At 34.8% G+C, this 19,658-nt stretch overlaps 1 protein-coding gene across 13 annotated transcripts in view; it reads left to right on the top strand.

The window, feature by feature from the left end:
• PCDH7 (protocadherin 7) overlaps positions 1-19,658 on the top strand; it is a 419,547-nt gene that overhangs the window by 54,248 nt on the left and 345,641 nt on the right. For 2 of the 13 annotated variants that reach the window (XM_081812514.1, XM_081812513.1), the window contains one exon: positions 8,719-18,136. The exons of the other annotated variants lie outside the window; for them this stretch is intronic. In XM_081812514.1, the coding sequence (XP_081668640.1) occupies positions 8,719-8,835 (117 nt within the window). In that variant the 3' untranslated portion in view covers positions 8,836-18,136. Of the gene's footprint in view, positions 1-8,718; positions 18,137-19,658 lie in introns of those variants that run through there. 13 annotated transcript variants of the gene reach the window in all.

Below are 19,658 nucleotides of genomic sequence, written 5' to 3'. Positions count from 1 at the left end.
ATGGACTCTGAAAAACAAACTGAGGGTTCTAGAGGGGAGGGGGGTGGGAGGATGGGTTGGCCTGGTGGTGGGTATTGAGGAGGGCACGTTCTGCATGGAGCACTGGGTGTTATGCACAAACAATGAATCATGGAACACTTCATCTAGAACTAATGATGTAATGTATGGGGATTAACATAAGAATAAAAAAAAAAAAGAACATGGGAAAAAAAAAAAAAAGAAGGTATAGCAAGTTTGACAAAGCCTGCTTTTAAGAACAATGTTATCACTGATTGGAGAGGCAGTGGAGTCTAGTTAAGAGCACAGACACCAGGGTGAGACTTCTTAAAATTTCAACGCTGCCATTTTTTTAAGATCTGTAATTTGGAACAAGTTAACTTCTCAGTTCTTAACTCCCTCCATTGTTAAATGGGGTTAATGATGGTATCTACTTCGTAGGGACCATGTAAGTTAGCCTGAGATCTCATAAACATGCACTAGAATGTTAGTTATTATTAGTAATTAAACACTTTTAACATGTTATGAGGCCAAGAATAGAAGCAGAAATTTTTTTAAAAAGCAATTCAGTAATTTAAGCTCAAATTTTCCCGAAGTCTGTAATATATAGATTATGTTCCTTTTAGGATAGTCATAAATGAATAATGATTACATTTTTAAATTATTAACAAAAGAAGCACTGTTCATTATCACTTATGTCCTATACATATTCTGTAATATACTTTAGGAATTATACTGTTAGAAAATCACTGGTAATTTCTGTCTTTTAGATACCACAATTACTCAGTTAACTGATTTCATGTAACAGATTATTTTCTTTTATGCTATGTTAGAGGTAGTTATGTCTGTAAAAGAATGTATATTTTAATTATAATTTGTTCCAGCTCACTTTTTTGGCAAGAGGGGTTATGTTAATACTGTTACTTCCTGAAACAACTTCCATTTAATATGATACATTCATTAATTCTCTGTTCATCGTGTCCTTAATTTGTCTCTTATCAAAGAGATACCTGGTAATATACTTTATCTGGTTTATCACCTAAATCTGTCCCATAAAAAAAGATTGATTCATTATTCTTTACACTAAAATAAATCTTATAACATGGTCTATTTATACATTTTACTTCATTTTAGGGCCTATCAGCTTTTCATATTAATGGGATTGTCATTTTTATATATGGTAGGATTCTTGGTATGGTTTGGCTCTGAGCCGTAATATCACCTATCCTCTCAACTCTTTGGAAACATTGACTTATTTTCATTGCATTAGTGCAGACTTAATTTTATTTCATGTCCAAGATGACAAAGGTCACTTCATTAGGCACCTCATTTGCCTTTCCTCTGTAGTTTTCTGGTATCTTATACTAAGTATCATAAAAAAAAAAAGTGTTCTGCTTCCATTAACAAAAAGTGAGCAGAGAACAAAAAGCCAATTATTTGCAGCACATAAAATCCTTATGATAATTTGGTAGACTTTAATTAAACTAATACATCACATTGCACTTATAAGACAAAGGAGCAAAAGAGAAGCAAATAATCTTTTTTTTTTTTAATTCTGTTAGGAAACACCATATTGCTTTTTGATTAAGTGCTTTAAGACTTGTGACCTATTTTAAAGAGTAAGATTTACTGTCCTTTTCATAGAAGACATATTTAAAAAGTTCTGTATAATATGAATTGGGACCACGCCTGGAAAATTTGAAATGAAACTATAAAAAAGCTTGGCTTCATTTTTATTAATTTCTTACGAATTTTCAGATTCTTCAAAATAAAAAGAGATTATGCAAATTTAGCTCAGGCAGATATGTTTTTATTACAAAGAATTTGTTTTGGTATTTACCATATTTTGCTGTATTTTTTTCATTGCCATTTGTTCTTTTTGATGAGCCCACTGCCATTATTAATGTGAAGTGTAGCATAAGTTAAAAGGATGTCTGTGCAATTTATATATCTTCTCTGCATTTCACAACTGGAATGTAGTGGAATTAGAGATACTTGGTCTTTATTTAAATAATCTCATCCCAGAATCTTTGATTTTTTTTTTTTTAAGATTTTACTTATTTATTTGAGACAGAGAGAATGAGAGAGAGAGAGCACATGAGAGGGGGGAGGGTCAGAGGCAGAAGCAGGCTCCCTGCCGAGCAGGGAGCCCGATGCGGGACTCGATCCAGGGACTCCAGGATCATGACCTGAGCCGAAGGCAGTCGCTTAACCAACTGAGCCACCCAGGCGCCCCTGATTTTTTTTTTTAAGTTGTAATTTGCATGGAAATAAACCACTGAATTGGGAGTGTAGGCATTTAGTTTTAATCCTAGGTCTGCAGTATAATATTGAATATGTCTTGTCACTGCTCTGGGCCTCAGTATTATTACTGGTAAAATGCAGTTTGGTAGAAGGTGATCCCCTTAACTCTGCAATTGTCTTTCTACATTAGTTATTAATGTAATATCTTTCTGTGTACTAAAAGTCAGCATTTTATTATGCTCATATCAGTGCCACTTAGTATTTACAAAAGTATTTATGAAAACATTTTTAGAAATTTCTAATTATCAGAAAGCATAAAATTTTGAAGCTGGTCAACCACAAATAATATTAAAAGAGAATTATATTCAATTTAGAAATTCATCTGTTATTAACCCAAGGACCATATGATCACAGTGCCAATTGTTACACTTTTAACATAGCTCCCATAAAGCAGGAACCTGGATGGCTGGTCTTTGTAATTTTGTCCTATCTCACATTTACTTTTTCAAGACTCAATTAACTCCTTGGACATTTTACTTCATTTTCTTGTTAGTGGATCAAACTCTTAGTGAGTTTATCCATCACCTGGAAACATTTTGACTACTTAATACTCCTTTCTGTGGGTGTTTAAGACTCCCCAAGTAGCTCTCAATTTTTCAGGTGCACGATTGCAATTTCAGGGGCATTTAAGAACAGCCGAGTTTGCTATTCACTTCATCTTCTCATTAACATCTAGTCCCTGTTCAGGCAGCTTATTGCTTTGGCACATGAACCCTAGGCAGCACTGCTCTTGTTTCCAAAAGTGGCCAATATTATAGTCTGAAGAGGATAATGATGATGGCTTAAGTTTGCATTGTTTTACATTTTTATTATGAGCTTTAAGAATGGAAATGAATTAATGCTCAACTTTGGCCAGATGTAATTGGAACTGTAAAGCTAGGATCCATTTTAGTGTTTTTGCTTGTATAGTATTGTCTTTTTTGTATTGAGCTCTATCACTCCCCGGTTTAGGAAAAGTGTGTCTTTAAAATATTTAAAAGAAAAACAAGAAAAAATAAAATTAAGAATTAAGACACACAGGATTTAGCATTTAAGAATAGGTGTTCTAGAGCAGGAATCCTCAAATTCTTAATTAGTTTTAACAAATAGTTGTTTTAATTGCATTCTCTGGCTTCTGACAGTTAACTTAATTTGTGTATTTCTCTCTCTTTTTTTTTTTTTTCAGTGAACTAAGGGATTTTATGTCCTTTTTACATTTGCTTCTGTGAGTGAACCTTTCATCAAAAGTTTGGAATGCATATATTATATACATTTTAATACAGTTAATTTGCATTTACAGAGATTTAATTATTCAGTTAAAAATTACCTGAATTATCTTTTCCTTTGGTGGGTAGAATAAAGCATAGTCCTCATTCTTTTCTTAGATGGCATAACTATTTCTAAAATGCTAGCATGAGGCTTTTATAAAGAAGACATCTTTGCAGACAATATACATGGACTTTTCCTCCCCAAGTATCCTTTCAACTCACAGCAGGGATCCTAATTTCTATCTATTTATTTATTTACTTATATTTATTTATAATTTTTAACTAACTTTTTTCTGATTACTGAAGTAATACACAGTTGTTATAACAATTTAAGTATAGAAATGTGTGTCTTAGAATGTAGAAGTCTGCTATAAACTCCACCCCCAAAAGATAATCAGTGTTTTAAAAAGGTATATGTTCTATATTAAAAAAAAAAAAATGTTAACACAGTTGACCTTTGAACAACATGGTTTTAAACTGCATGGATCCATTTAACCCTCAGATTTTTGCAGTACAGCACTTTGTAAATGTATTTTCTCTTCCTTATGATTTTCTTTTGTTTGTGTATTTCTAATTTAGGATGTTTCAGACAGTTTTGTTATTGTTTTTGTAATTATCACATTGGTTCCTCTTACATGAAGACTTGAGCTAAGTAGAGAAAGCAGAGAAAATACCTCATGATGGAGTTGAATGGAACTATAGAAATCTCTAGTTTAGGAGGGGGGAATCTGCTCACTCTCTCCTGACCTCAGCTTGCATGTGCCTCACAGCTTTGCCTCTTTTCAGGTAGTTTCCCTCATTTCTGTAGATCTCAAGCTAACTCTTCCCTTAAGACCCTGCTTAGGTTCAGTTAGTCAGTGAGTGCTTTGCCTGCTACCCTCACCACAGTCTCTTCTCACTCTTTGGAGCTCTCATAGTTTTACCTACTTGGCTCTTCTCTCTTCCTCCCACTGTTAGTAATCTTTTATATGTATGTATTTGTATGTCTCTTCAATAAAAATTTCCTCAGAACCAGGACTGTGCTTGATGATGCTTTGTATTTCCTTCCACACCTTCTGTAATGCCTCTTACATGATTGGGCTTATAAACTCTGGCATTCTTCCTAACTCTGAGATTCCATGATTGTTAACAGTCAGTCAGTCAATAAATATTGATTGCTTGGCTGTCCAACCTAAGGCATTCTTTTTGTTAGGGCCCAAATCATTCATTTTCTGAAGTCAGGGCAAGGTACTTATGATGAAGAATTGGTATGAAATTATTCAGCCCCTTTCCTTCCATGGCCAGTTCAGTGGTTGACTCACACTCTAAAAGGCTTCTTTTCTTAAGTGTGTAGTACAGACAGTGCTAGTGAATGGCCTGTGTGTGCATGTGTGTGTGTGTGAGTGTGCACTCTCACTTAAAAATGGGTATAGGCTTTCCTTTCTTTGGTTGAGTAAAATTTGTCTTATTTGTCTTTTTTTGGCAATTTAGACAATTTTTGTGTATGTTGAAGTTGCTTCTTACGTGTTCATAAATTTAAACAATCATGATAGAATCCTGAGTATGATAAATACCTGGTTAGGAAGCTTACATAAGTTTGCTTATTATTCCTTAAACCATGGCAAAAATGGAGACATTTGCAGTTATAACTTAGATGTTTATTTTTAAAAGATTCAAAGTCAGATAAAAAAATAATTATGAGAAAACATAATATAGGGAAAAAATATTTGATTAGGAGCCAGAAGTCTTGGTTTAGGGCCCTGATTCTTATCTGTGTGATTTTCTGTAAGAAGATTAAGCTCTCTGAACTTCAATTCCCTCATAAGTAAAATGAACAAAATTACAATTTCTACTTCACAAGGACTTTCGTGAAATAAAATTAGTTAAGTGTAATCTTGTAGTAAACATCTATACAGGTGCTGCAGCAACTAATAATTGTTATAACTTATGGTTTGGCGTACATCACTTACAAAAATCAAAAGGAAGTAAAAGACAAAAATACTGTCCGAAATTGTCCTCCTCGTAGTCCTCCACTCACCCAAACCCACGTTTAGGTTATGTCTCGTTTTCCACACCAAATGATTTTCTAGTATTTTTAAAAAGTAACAGATAAATTTTCAGCGCTGCTAGGTGGCCGTGCCCTGGTTCAGCTACTATGCTATACGTTGATGCTCAGAAGTATGAATATCTACTTCCTGTCTCTGTCTCTGTAGACGACAGTGACTACCATCAGTTTGGTTCTCTGTGCCATGGAATAGACTCTGCTCTTTAAGTAATACCTTTTTCTTTTCTCCAGATTTGAGCATCAGTCAAGGAGAAAATCATGAATATTCATAGCAGTTTTTACATATTGCCAACTATACGCAAACACATTCAACAGATACTTGTACTTAATCTGTATCAATTACATAGGTGCGTGATTTACTTTTGAAGTATATCTAATAAAAATAAGTAGAAAAATCGATACATATTCCTTTCAAAGTATATATTTCCTTATTTATTGTTTTGAAGTGTTTGGGTTTTTGGGTTTTTTTTCCTTTTTAGAATTAATAAGAGTATGTCTGTTACTTTGTGTTAATTAGCTGACTCAAATCAAAACAAACACATCCTGGTAACATCCATTTCTACCCTGACCCTCACCAATGACAGCTTTCAGAATGGTGATTTCTTAAGTAGTTCTCCATGAACTCAATAAGTGATGTGAAGTATGCACTTTTACTTTTAAATATTAATCTTTAATGGTAAGGAAAGAATCCATTTTTCTTGGCTTTAGTGACAGGTGAATATTAGTGCCCAGATGCATTTGTTCAGTGCATCAAAGCTTAAAATCACAAGAACACGAAACTGGCTCCTACATAGTTAATTTATGAAATGAAATTTATGGAATGTTATTCTTCAATGACATTAATACAAGGATTTCATTAGGCTGCATGGCTGTATGGTAACGTTATTACTTCAATGCATTCTATTTCTTGGTTGTGCTTTTAAGTTAAAAGTATGTCAGGTCTTGAAAATAGAAAATGAAACATTTTGACACCTCTGATTTCCTAATGTTTGTTCTTATTGCTTTACTTGTGTATTCATTTATTAAAAACCTTGTAGACAAGTTTACATAGTACATTTCCTTAGAGAAAAGAAAAGAATGACTGTTACATGGGAAAGATTCAAAAGAAAAGGTAGTGAAATTTGAGAATTTTTAGGTGGATAGACAATTTAAGACAGAATTATAGAGGGGAAAAATAATATGCTAGTAAAGTAAAGAGCATTTGCTGCGATTTGAGAAAGATCTATTCCATAATCATATGACAAATAATAGAATGTCATTGATAGCCATATGACTTCCAAATATTAAAATTAGATAATAGTAATACCATGATGTGACAAATAATATGATTTCCTTAATTAGCTATTCTCAAACATGCATTCATTCATTAAACCAATTTTCACTGAGGGCTGACCATGTGCCAACACTGAGAAATGTAGCAATAAACAGAATGGAGGTGACATTTGCCTTCAGGGAGCACATTGCAGCCTTGAATAGGATGTGAGAATTAAATGAGGGACTTCACGAAAGTAGTTAAATATTTGATAAATGCTATCGCAACACATCACGTACAGTAAGAGTACATAACAGGAAGGTCTAATGTAGTCTTGGCATGTATTATGGCTACGTCGTTGTGGTTGGTTTGGGAATAATAAACAATAAATGAAACTTTCAAATATTTAGCTTTCACTTGTTTATAAGCATTTTTGAAATGAAATGTGCAGTCGTATAGCTTGTGTAAAATAAGATAAACTATGTTCATCTTAAACTTATAATTTAAATTATGAAGATTCACTTATCAGTGATGCCTTGGTAAATGTGTTCTGCTTGTGTAATTGGGCAGAGCATCCCAAGTTATGTTAGCTTTTAGAGCTGCTACAGAAAGAAAAAAAAATATTCTTTTCGTTTCTAGGAAAAGATAAAAATTAATTTAAAAAATTAAGACATCTTAAAGCTGCTTAAATTTATACAGCTAATATTGATAATCTGCAATTAGAGCAATGTTTAAACATTTTCCATTCTTGGATATGAACAATTAATTTCAAAATTAGACGTTACTTGTTTGGGCTTTTTTTTACACCATTTATTTAAAAAAAATGAATTGGTCGATTATTCTGTGAAGTAAATCATTTCCTTCTTTACTGACTTTTGATTCTCGTGTCCTGATGCATTGTTACATTGGAAATTTGGGAGAATATTCCTCTTTACTGATTCTAATTCTTAAAGATAGATAATTTGGTAGTGGACGGTAGCATTTTTATTCTATGGAAGTGATTTATTGTCTTTTTGGCAATCTTCAAACTTACTTAGAGGTTTTACTAACATCAACTGTCCCATCAAACTAGAAGACAATACTCTTGTACCTTCTGGCACTGAGAGCAGAAATCAGCCTATTGGTCAGTCTCAAATTCAGAGAAATGTTTAACACTATTTAAAACTGCCATTAGCACCAATATGTTTTGAAGGAATATTACCATGACTTTTATTTGTGCGACTAGATACAAAGTTGGAAAACATTGTCCTTTTAGGGTCAGGACTTTGAAGAGTAGAGTAATCCATCCTTGACCTGAGATCAGCGGACCATTTGTTGATAGCATGTTAATTGCTCAGATTTCTGTAAAGAGACAGTGAGCTGTCTAAAGATTGTGTTTGGAGACAAGAGAGCTACTTTAAAGGGTGTGAACACTCAGATCAAGCCCATATCCCTGAGATCTTAAGGACTTGTAAGTTGTAAAAGCTGTGACAACAAAATTACCATTTCATTCTTCTTTGTATTTCTAATATAAACAAAGCCAGCAACCCCCACTAGCCTGCCACCCCTCCTCTGTTGACATTTTCATAGCATCGAAAAGTTTGAAGCCTGAAACACAATTAATTGAATGTTTCTTTTACCATGCAAATATCTCTTGTCAGAGATAGCATCCATGAGATTAGCCAGCAGTACTGATTTAGATCCCCCAGGGTTGTTAATTGTAGCAAACTGTTGTGTCTCTAGGACTTCTGAAAGAGGTTATGGCCATTGCAAATACATCTTAAGGAAAGAAAGAATACTATCAGCCAAGATGTGCACCCAAGCTTTGGAGCTAGGCTAGCAAGACCCTACTCACATCCCTGTAAAGCAGACATATATTTTTGTATTTTTTATAGGTGGATACAGTGCAGACCACGAACCCCCCTGGCCACATTGAGGAATCGTGTAAAATGAATGTATGTGCTCGTAAGTGCAACACATGTCATGTTCCAACTCAGTGTGTTGGATCCTAATAGACTTGAATTGTCTTGTGTAAAAAGAAATCGATTCCCAAGGGGCAGGACCACTATCTGATTAAAATGAAGCTCTGATTTTGAAGAAAACAAAAATGGACTTAAAATAAAATCTCTGCAAAAAAGAATCAAACTATACTTGGCAAACAAACTGAAAAAAAAAATCAAGCTCTCAATATGGAATAAAGGAGGGATGTGAGAGAGGTTTTGCAATCTTATCAATAACTGTGGAGAAACAGAACCATACTCAGGAGTGTGAAAAGAAGAACAGGAAATCCTTTTCCTTCAGTTTGCACTTGAATGGACTCAAGCAAAAGAGTGGAGACATATCGTGTTACTGTTCATAGTTAATGATGTGGAGATTAGTATAGATGTGATTTCATTTGCCTTGCTTGAACTAATTGGATGTGTTACGTAGAAATCACCTGAGCCTTTGCTAGATCAACAAAGAAAATGGAAATGTATACCTCAGGACTGAATTCTGGGAAAATTAGACTGTTCAATGCTATTTAATAATTTAATAAGGCGTTAAGAAGAAATACTACAGCCAGTCAGGGAAAATGAGAAACTAGTGGACAGGGAAGAAAATAAAATTTAGGTCGCTCTGATACTTGTTTTGAAATATAATTTATTATGGTGTAAAAGCAGAAGATAGGTCACAGTATATCTCACAGACATTTTACACAATTTCTGATTGAATTTAGGGTAAACCACGTAAATGTTCAAGGAATGTATGGCCATTATACCAATAGGAAATTGGCCTTTAAAATTTGTGGTCTTATGCATTCATGTATGTAGAGGAGGCCTTTTTCATTTTAAGGATGAATTGCATGCAGGGAGTACCTCTTTGCAATATAGTTACTTGCTCACCTGAAGATACTGTATAAAGTCTAATTTTTGTATGGGTATGAGTGTATGTGGATGCATTTGCGTGTGTGCGTATGTAAGTGGAAGGAGATAAAATTTAACGGTTGACATTTGCACTTTGGTTTGTTACCTAGAATGTAAAGAGGTAGAGTAAATTGTCTTAAGCCATTTCATATATGTTATCATTATTAAAGATTATTATTCACAAACAAAGCCATTCTGATATAGAATGACTACTGCGAAGGCTCTCCAATTAAGTGTAATATTTATTGCCATTGAACCATTTAAATGAAGATAGTATCATTGTCTGAAAATGAGAGTAGGCTCCTGTGAAATCAATTTAAAGACAGTTGAAAAGTCCTATTATACTCCTTCAGGCTACTTCACTCAGTGACCGAGGATGTGAATCTTGGATGCTCTTATAGAAGAGATTTGGGAAATATTTGATTTTTAACTATAACTTTTTAATCTACCTATAAGTTACAGCTTTTTTCACTTCTCTTCAACCTAAATTAATAACAAGTAATCATATATTAACATAGATAATAAATACTTAAAACAGATTGACATATTTTTTGTAGTCACCATGTGCCATAATAACTTTGAAACTATTGTTCTCTGGTATTTGTATTCATTTCTCTTTATCTTGCTGATTAAGTTTATAGTAAAAATTTTTACCTCTTCTTTCTATGTGACAATCAACTGAAGTTGGTACCCTATCTATACTATTACAGGGATTTTTGTCTTTATTTATGCTATTATAATAAATTATAAGTCTATAAGCTGTATAATTCTATTGTATTGAATATTTTTCTGTGACCAAAATAATAAAAAGATAACTGCTTTATAAGATGACTATATTTCCTATTTTAATAATCTCTTAAAACATAATAGGACGTAAAATATGCTCATGTTGCTGGTTTTGGAATATAGTCGCCATCTTCACAATTTGAGAGTGAAGAGTTTAGCCACTTTAGATAAAGAGAGAAGGTTTGACAGAGATAATTTCGAGGGTGTGAAGAGAAAAGTGCCATGGACTGACTCAGGAGTTTTGATGTCAAATTTTCTTCTGCCACTAAAGAGCCAGACCCAATGAATAATTTTTGTTTGTTTGTTTTTAGGTGCTCAGATTTCTTATCTATTAAAGGATGGGTTTGGATTGTGCTGCCAATTTTTAGATCATTTTAATTCTAAACTTAAAAGCTTTCAATAACTTGGAAACATCACAGCGTGACACTTAATACTGATCATATTAATACTCAATAGTGATCATTAGTATTAAGGGAACCCCATGCTGTTTTCCACTTAAATTGACCTAAAGCTGAACGCATGCCTTAAGAGCAAGGGAAGATACTAATTTACAGTTATTGCTGTTCATCCTTAGTTTGACTTAATGGAAATATGTACTGAAGTATAAATAATCATGTTCTGGGATCAATAGGTATGTCTAAGTTAATTGAACCAAGAGGCACCCAAGTACAAAATCACTCAATTTGTAACCGAGAAAACCTTTTTGTTCTGAGCTGAGTTGAATGCATTCCCTGGCAGAATATTAAAGTGCCAGAACCAGTTTTTCTTCCTCTTTACCCCCCAAGGATTGATCAGCACATGAAGGTCTCTGACTTCAAAGGCATTCTAGACTTGGATCAGACTGGTTGGGTTCAGAGGAGAAGGAAACACTCGCCCCTGATGTTTACTGCTGTGGGCTCTTTCATCCTACAGTCTTCTGCTTAGGGGAAGCAACAGGCAGAGGGGTCTTGCAACTATTATAATTTCGGGATTAATGTTTAGTCACAAAATGCCTCACACAGAAAAACAGTGCTTTTATTTTAGCTTCCAGCTACTACTCCAACAGGGAAAGGTCAGAGAAACAGTATGAAGCAAAGTGAAAGCATATACAGGATGTCAATTTTGGGAGGACGGTGCATACTAACTTGCAAAATGGTGTCACTTTCAAAATCACAAAGGTGGCATGGATAAACTTCAGGGATCCTTATTTAGAGAACTGGTCACACAGGTTTTTTTCATTTTGGCAAAACTTCTGGTCATTTATGGAACTGACTTAGGTAATAAAATTTAATTTTGTCAGTTTATTCTTTATTATACAAGATTAGAAATTTAGATGGGAGACCACTTACCAAGCCTCTCCCGTGACCAACCCACTGTAAGTAAAAATTTCACTAAAATATAAAAAAACATTTTCAAAAATATTATTGAGAAATAAAAGACTTGCTTTTCATATTAGCTCCGGTTATTATTTCTTTTGTATGCTATTTTTGCACTTCCTGGTTTTGATAAATATAAATTAGTTGAACTGATTTTAATATTTCTTTGATAACTATTTTTTATTATTTTTTTAACTTTTAATGTTTTTAATTTTATTTTAATTCCAGTGTAGTTAAAAAACAGTGTTGTAGGGACACCTGTGTGGCTCAGTTGGTTAAGCGGCTGCCTTCGGCTCAGGTCATGATCCTGGAGTCGCTGGATCGAGTCCCGCATCAGGCTCCCTGCTTGGCAGGGAGTCTGCTTCTCCCTCTGACCCTCCCCCTTCTCATGTGCTCTCTCTCTCATTCTCTCTCTCTCTCTCTAATAAAAAAAAAAATCTTTAAAAAACAAAAAAAAAAGCAAAAAAAAAAAAACAGTGATGTATTAGTTTCAGGTGTACAATATAGCACTTCAGCAATTCTATGTATTACTCCGTGCTCACCAAGATAAGTGTACTCTTAATCCCCTTCACCTCTTTCATCCGATTTACGTAACCAAGAGTCAACTCTATGCAGATGATATATTCATTGCTCTATTTAATATTTATATCAGCCTCATGAAGCAGATACCATTATTGTCATATCATCCGTTTTACAGGTGAGGAAATTTAGGCACAGAGAGTTTGGGTAAATTTGCAAAGATACAGAATCGGCAGGAGGTAGAGCTGGTCTCTGAGTCCTGCCACTCTGGTTTCAGAGGCTCCACTCAGCCAGTGGGTCACGGAGCTTTCATGCCAAACACTGTAAAAGATGGGAGTGCAAGTGAGGTTCTGGAATTATTTTAGGGTACAGAGGTGGATTCTTTTGGTTCTTTAGATCACACATCTGTTAACACGAGTGCGACAGATTCAACATGCATGACTTAGATGCGAAAGGCATTCCGAAGTTCCTAGCGCACAGAAGTATTGGATAAAGATGGAATCTGTGATGGAAAATCTGCTTTAAATATTGGAGACAGGGAAGAAGGAATTCTTTTCTAACTTACTTGTTTTGCAGGCTTAAAATAGGTTACCACATACTATTTGCATCAAACATTATTTGAAAGCGAAGACTGCTGTGGACTGAGGCAAATAGTAACTGCATTCTTTGAACAAGGAGAGCTCACGGTCTAATGGGAATTCCAGCCACACAGGCTAATTATTACAATGCCATGTGCTAAACGAAGGACTATGATAGTAGCTAAGAGTGCAGTGTCTGCAATCCAGGTTGCCTGGGTTCGAAATGTGGTTCATACACCTCACAGACTGACCTTTGAACAAGTAACTTGGCTCTACCTCTGCTTCTTCAGATGTAGTATAAAGTTAATAACAACATCTATGTCATGCATCGATTGTGATTATTAAATGAGATTTAGCTCGGTAATGTGAGTATGGTGTGACAAGAACTCAATAAATGCCGACAACTGTTAATTTCCGTATAGTTGTTTTATAATTAACATATGAATAGAGTGTAGTTGTTGCTGACTGAGATGTTCCTGGGCTAAAATACACTCAATATCACTGTCATTAGTGAAATAAAAGGCACCTCACAGAAAAGGTAACTCCAAGCTCTCGATGTACTTCATATACTATGGCGTGAAACCCGCAAAATTGGGCAGGTACAGGTTCTCCAGTGAAACTCATCGGTTCCTGGTCTGCTACAATTCAAATCTTAGAGCACTGTGAGCTGTAATTTTTTTCAAGCATAGACAAGTGAAAGGAAACTGTGAAAACTGAAATCAAACCTGTCACAATCCAATGATGAAAGTTTCTGAAAGGTCAAAGAACAATTTTTTGAAGGATCACTTTATCTATAATCATAAGGGAGTATAATTTTCCCCAATTATTAGTAGGTTAAAATTGTGAAACTTAAGAATGATAGATTATTTTTCAGATTATCATGAGAACTAAGGATGATGCTAATTATGATAACCAATCCATAAATAAGTAGCTGTTATTTTTTGCAAATATTTAATAAGTATCTATTATATATGATGGGGGCTTTTTTTTTTATAAAGATTTTATTTATTTGACAGAGAGATAGAAATTCTATCAAAGATCTTCTATTTGGAAGTATTTTTGCAGGGGGAGCTGCAAGCAGAGGGAGAGGGAGAAGCAGGCTTCCCCCTGAGCAGGGAGCTCAACGTGGGGCCTGATCCCAGGACCCTGAGATCCTGACCTGAGCCTAAGGCAGATGCTTAACCACTTAACTGACTGAGTCACCCAGGTGCCCCGGGCTTTATTTTCAAAGCCCTTTATTAAGCAGAAAATGTGCTTTGTAATAAATACTAAAGATGAGATTTGAATGTGTGAAATATAAACAAAATAAACACTGGCTGATTTGGACTGGATAATATTTGAAGTCTGGAAAGTCAGTGGCTTTCATTTTAAACATTGTAATTGGCTAACTAAGCATACTGGAGAGGATAAAACAAACTATCATTAAAAATGCTGTTTTGGGGCGCCTGAGTGGCCCAGTTGGTTGGGTGACTGCCTTCAGCTCAGGTCATGATCCTGGAGTCCCGGAATCGAGTCCCGCATCGGGCTCCCTGCTCAGCAGGGAGTCTGCTTCTACCTCTGACCCTCCCCCCTCTCATGCTCTCTCTGTCTCTATCTCATTCTCTCTCTCAAATAAATAAATAAAATCTTTAAAAACAAAAAATGCTGTTTTGCCTATTTGAAACTATGTGTTGGATAAAATAAATTGAATACTAATTGTGACAGGAAAATCTAGACCTCAGAAACAGCTCTGTGTTCTTGGGAACACACAGCATTGCTTGTGAAAACATGAGGAAGTTATATTTTCATTTCACAGTTTAGCAACCGAGCATCTGAAAAGAAACAAAGTCAACTACAGATTTTTATTAGGCAATACATTTTTTACTTTTTTCATGAAAGAGTTGGCTACTCTATATTTTTATGGTTGTTAATACAACCATAATAACCTACCTTATGCTTTTTTTTGTGAATTTCTAAGGAGTTAAGATTAATGTAATTAAAAATAAATACCTTCCTAGACTGTATCCTTAGATGTTAGGGGGGAAATGAACATGTCCTGTTTTAAGAAATTGGAATTTCGAACTCAGCCTGTTTTCTAATTGCTACCGCCCAATTGTGTCAGTGGAAATTCTGTTCTGTCTCAATAGCAGGTGAGGTGGACCCAGGTCTCTCATCTTTCTTCTTCTCTCTGTGTCTAGCTGTTAAAAGGCGGGTCTGCAAGGATTTTTTTTTTTTTCTCCCTTATGTGTCAGGCTCATGAAAGAAGCAGACATTTGGTATATGCATTCTAAAAAGATCAGAAACTGGCTGCCTCCTGATAATACATTTCAAGTGGATATAGTGCATTCTAACTCTATGCTGGTTGACTTTTTAAAATCCCTGCGTATTTATTACATAAAAATCTGCCCTGTTTTGAACCCCAAATTGAAGCTTGATTGTTAAAGTCATGTAATTGGAAAAAAAAAATCTGTGTTGAGAAAGACACGGATAATGTTAAGGAAACAATTTTCCCCATGAGCCTTTTAAATAAAAATTCTATGATGTCTAGTCACATAAATGCCTTACGATTCAGATGGAGAAGTTTGTGAAAATGTTTATGAGGATGACTTCCAACTAGTTCTACTTTACGAGAGGTTATATTCAAATGAATATCAAGAATCTGTAAATGCAGGATCTTTTTATCTTTCAATAAACCATTTTCAATACTAGGAAGAAATGCAACACATATCTTATACCAAGACTCCCTAGTAATCATGTGCTCTTGTCATCTGAGATTAACATTTGGATTAAAGAACATGATTAAAGGATTCTAAATTAGTGGTTACCAAGTTGAAATGGCACAAAAGTTAAAACAGTGTAATACAGCGATCTATTTCATGCAATATATTGCTTATACCAATTAATTAGCAGTTTAATTAGCATGATGTTTCATGTTGTGACCTAAGCCACTGTAGTCCCAATGGGTCTAGTGGAGACAATGAAAAAAAAGAAGAAAGCTTTAGGATTGTTGATGGTTATGTCACATGGCACCAGAATTAAAAATATTTTTTCATTTAGGGATGCCTGGCTGGCTCAGTAGGTAGAGCATGCAAATTTTGATCTTGGCATCATGAGCTCAAGCCCCACGATGGGGGTAGAGTTTATTTAAAAAAAAAAAAAAAGTTTTTAAAAATGCTTTAAAAAAATAATTCTTCATTTTAAAATAAAAGAACATTCATATGCTTTTTTCCCCCTGAACTCAGAACAGATTTTTTAAAAAGCATTTTTATGGTATGAAATGCTCCCATGAATTAAAAGCATATCAAATAACTGAATGTGCAATAGCATTAAATGAACTGCATTTTAAGCAGCAAGTGACCACAAATAAATGCCTAACGGCTTCATTTAGATAAAACAGAAGTACCTCTCACAATTTTGAGAGCAAACATAAAAGATATATATTAGGGTGATCATATTTTTGAATATATAATGTGATTCATAGGATTCTATTAAGGGCCATTGAAATTACTTACAAAGGATTGCATTTTGGAAAGCCACAATGGAACTCTGCCTTTGGACAGGCCTGAGCAAAAAAATATGCATCTTAGAAATAATTTATCAAGTGCATGACATGAAAGGGGCCTCTCATCCTTTCTTCCCTCCCCAGTGAGAACATATTCAGATTGTGTGTGTTTGTCTTTACTACATAAAATGGAATTTTCTGTCGAGCCAAAGACAGTCATCTGCCAACAGATTGGTTCTGCCTTTTAACAACAGCATGAAGAATGGACACAGTTGTTATGAATATCGGGCTATAAAGCAGAACAAACCTTCTGGAGGTGCTTTTCATTCTACACTGCTGACAATTCAGAACATGCGAAGAAATGAAATAATTTAAGGATCTGACTAATATCCCTAGATTTTGTCAAGCTTTCTTTCCCAATCACTGAAATCTGTTGGCTTCTTTCATGGCTATATAATTAGGCTATTCGTTTCCTTTGAGCTTGCATACTACAGTAGGTCCAGAGGGCTCTTTCTTCCCTTTCAGAAATTGTTCCATAGCTTCTTTTGGCAGTTAATGTATGGATGCCATTTGGAACATTGCTGGTTATTATGTCGCTCACAGATATTTTATTGTATACAGAACTAAGTATTTATGGAAGTCTAAAGTCTCTGTTATGCAAAGCCTTATAAAGAGAAGGCTGTTTAAGTTTTATTTTTTTCCCCTGACTCATTCCCTCGTCTAACACATCAATTCAAATTGCTCCTTTTTCATTTTGTAGAAATTGTCTGCAAATGGAATAGAAAGCATACACAAATTATGGAGTTATAATTGATAATATACAATCACTTGTAACTTCTACTTTCTAAAATAAGGACAAATTTGAATTTGTGATACAAAATAATTCAGTAAACATTTGTGCTAGGACAGTCACCAAAGTGTTTCCAAGATGTTCCTAAACTTCTTTTCTTTTTAGTTTCATATTATCATATCTTCAGGCCATCAGAAAATTGCAATTTAATTTTTGCTGTGATAGTTACCTGGTAATGATCTGATCTGAGTGATCTTTCAGTTTGAATTGTATTTACTAAGAATTTGAATTGCTCTATTTTGTCTTTTATTGGATTTCCTATGAAAATATACAATTTAAAGGTATATATAATTCATAAATTAAAAGAACACCAATTACGTACTAGTCTTTGAGACTTTGAGCAACTTACTTAGCATTTCCTGTATTTAAATGAAGATAATAACAGTCTAATAGCATCATTAGGCAATGAGGATGAATTAATATACTATGTAAATTGTATGTCATAGAATAAGTTAATATATTGTATTACGTGTTTTACAATTGCCTGGCATCAAGCGAGCCAGTATAAATAACAGTACTATTAAAGAGAGGCTCAGAAATGTGACACAAGTCACATAGCTTTTCACTAGTTGATTCCAGAAGATTCCAGAAGCAGTTTTAATGCAATACAGGATGGTGCCTGACACATAGTGGGTGTCTCTAAGTGTTATTTGCCATTAAAAACAGACAGATAGGTTTTCCGGAAGTCTCATACTAATCACGAGTTAGGCTAGGGTCCAAACTGCAGGTGTATCTGACTTTAAACCCTGATTTCCTTAAATCTTTACAGGAATCTAAACTTGGTTTAGGATTATTTGTTGGTAGAGACTTTACAAACTTCATGAATAAGCTTTTTGTTTAGCATGGCTCTGAAAAGATGTTTTTGGAATTATTTTAAAAAGTGCAGACATGCTTATGACACATGAGAATATAATAAAAAATGATCAATTATCAATGCATACTCTGAGCTGTTTCTATGAGTATCTCTTTGGATTTAGAAATTATTCATTAAGGGGCGCCTGGGTGGGTCAGTCAGTTAAGCATCTGCCTTCGGCTCAGGTCATGATCCCAGGGTCCCAGGATCGAGCCCCATGTTGGGCTCCCTGCTCAGTGGGGAATCTGCTTGTCCCTCTCTCTCTGCCCCTGCTCGTGTTCTCTCTCTCTCACTCACTCTCTCAAATAAATAAATAAATAAATAAATAAATAAATAAATAAATAGAATTTTCATTAAAACAAGCACTGGGAAATATGTAACAGGTGTATTTATTCCTTTTCTAGAGGATTTCAGCGGGGTGTTTAGGTAAGCTCATAATCCCACCTCCACTTCCTCTTTCTTTGAACATTTGGAATTCTACTCCTCCAGGGTGTCAGGCTGCCTGGGGAAGCACCCTTTGCCCAGTTACACGCTCTTCTCAGTTATTGCCATGTCATTTGGGTTGCCATTCAGCTTGTTTAACTGTGAGGTTTGGGAATGCCTTATTTCAGTTTTCCTCAGATATCTTGCTGCAATTTTTTTCTATTAGCTTATTTTAAGAGATATGTTACCGTCGGATCTTTAAATTGAGTACTTGTCATGTAGGTCCACCACTGTCCTACAGGAGTTGCCATTACTTATTGTTTAGTTGAATTTGATTCACCCTAATGACTGTTATCAGAAGTTATTCCACTCACTGTGCCATCTAGCAGTATTGGATCATAACAATATGTGTTAAAAAAAAAAAAGAGAGAGCTTTCTCTCTCTTTCTTTGTGCTGCTGGTAACTGTTCAAGACTATGAGATAAAATATTCATGGTTAGGCATGGAAAGTGTAGTGGAACTGCTATTAATGTTTGTGTATAAATTACGTACAGTAGATTGAGATACTACATTGAAGGCTGAAGTATTGTGTACATTGCTGCCCAAAGTCTTGCAAGGACAGGACAACTCATTGCTTCTTAGGCCATGCTCAGGAATGCTTAGTGCCTATTAATTTCTAAGAAATAAATTTCAGATTCCTTAATTGAGAATTATATTCCTCTGACTCTAATCCTCCTCTCCCATTTTTACCTTCCATTCTTCCTTTTCCGTGAACTCTGTATTCCAGCTAAGCCTGGTGATTTTCAAGGGACTTTACCTTGCTCTGCACTTACCTGCCAGTTTATTTTCACTTATACCACTACCTCCTCCAGCAATTTTCTTTCTAATTTTACATGAGTGAATCCTACCTTCCCTCTTTTCCTGGTTGCTAAGTTGTTAGTGCTAATTTTAAGCCACTTTATCTGTGTGATTTTTATGCTACCTGAATCTTCCTATCTCTAATGATGGAATATTTTGTGCATGTAAGTGTATATGCATATTATTTCTTTCCTACACTATAATCTCTTCACTGGGAAGGTCCTAGTCTG

The sequence above is a fragment of the Leptonychotes weddellii genome, chromosome 2 (genome assembly GCF_054177405.1).
Source record: "Leptonychotes weddellii isolate Sample4059 chromosome 2, ASM5417740v2, whole genome shotgun sequence".
Classification (NCBI taxonomy): Eukaryota; Metazoa; Chordata; class Mammalia; order Carnivora; family Phocidae; genus Leptonychotes; species Leptonychotes weddellii.
This window is presented reverse-complemented; position numbering and strand designations above follow the sequence as displayed.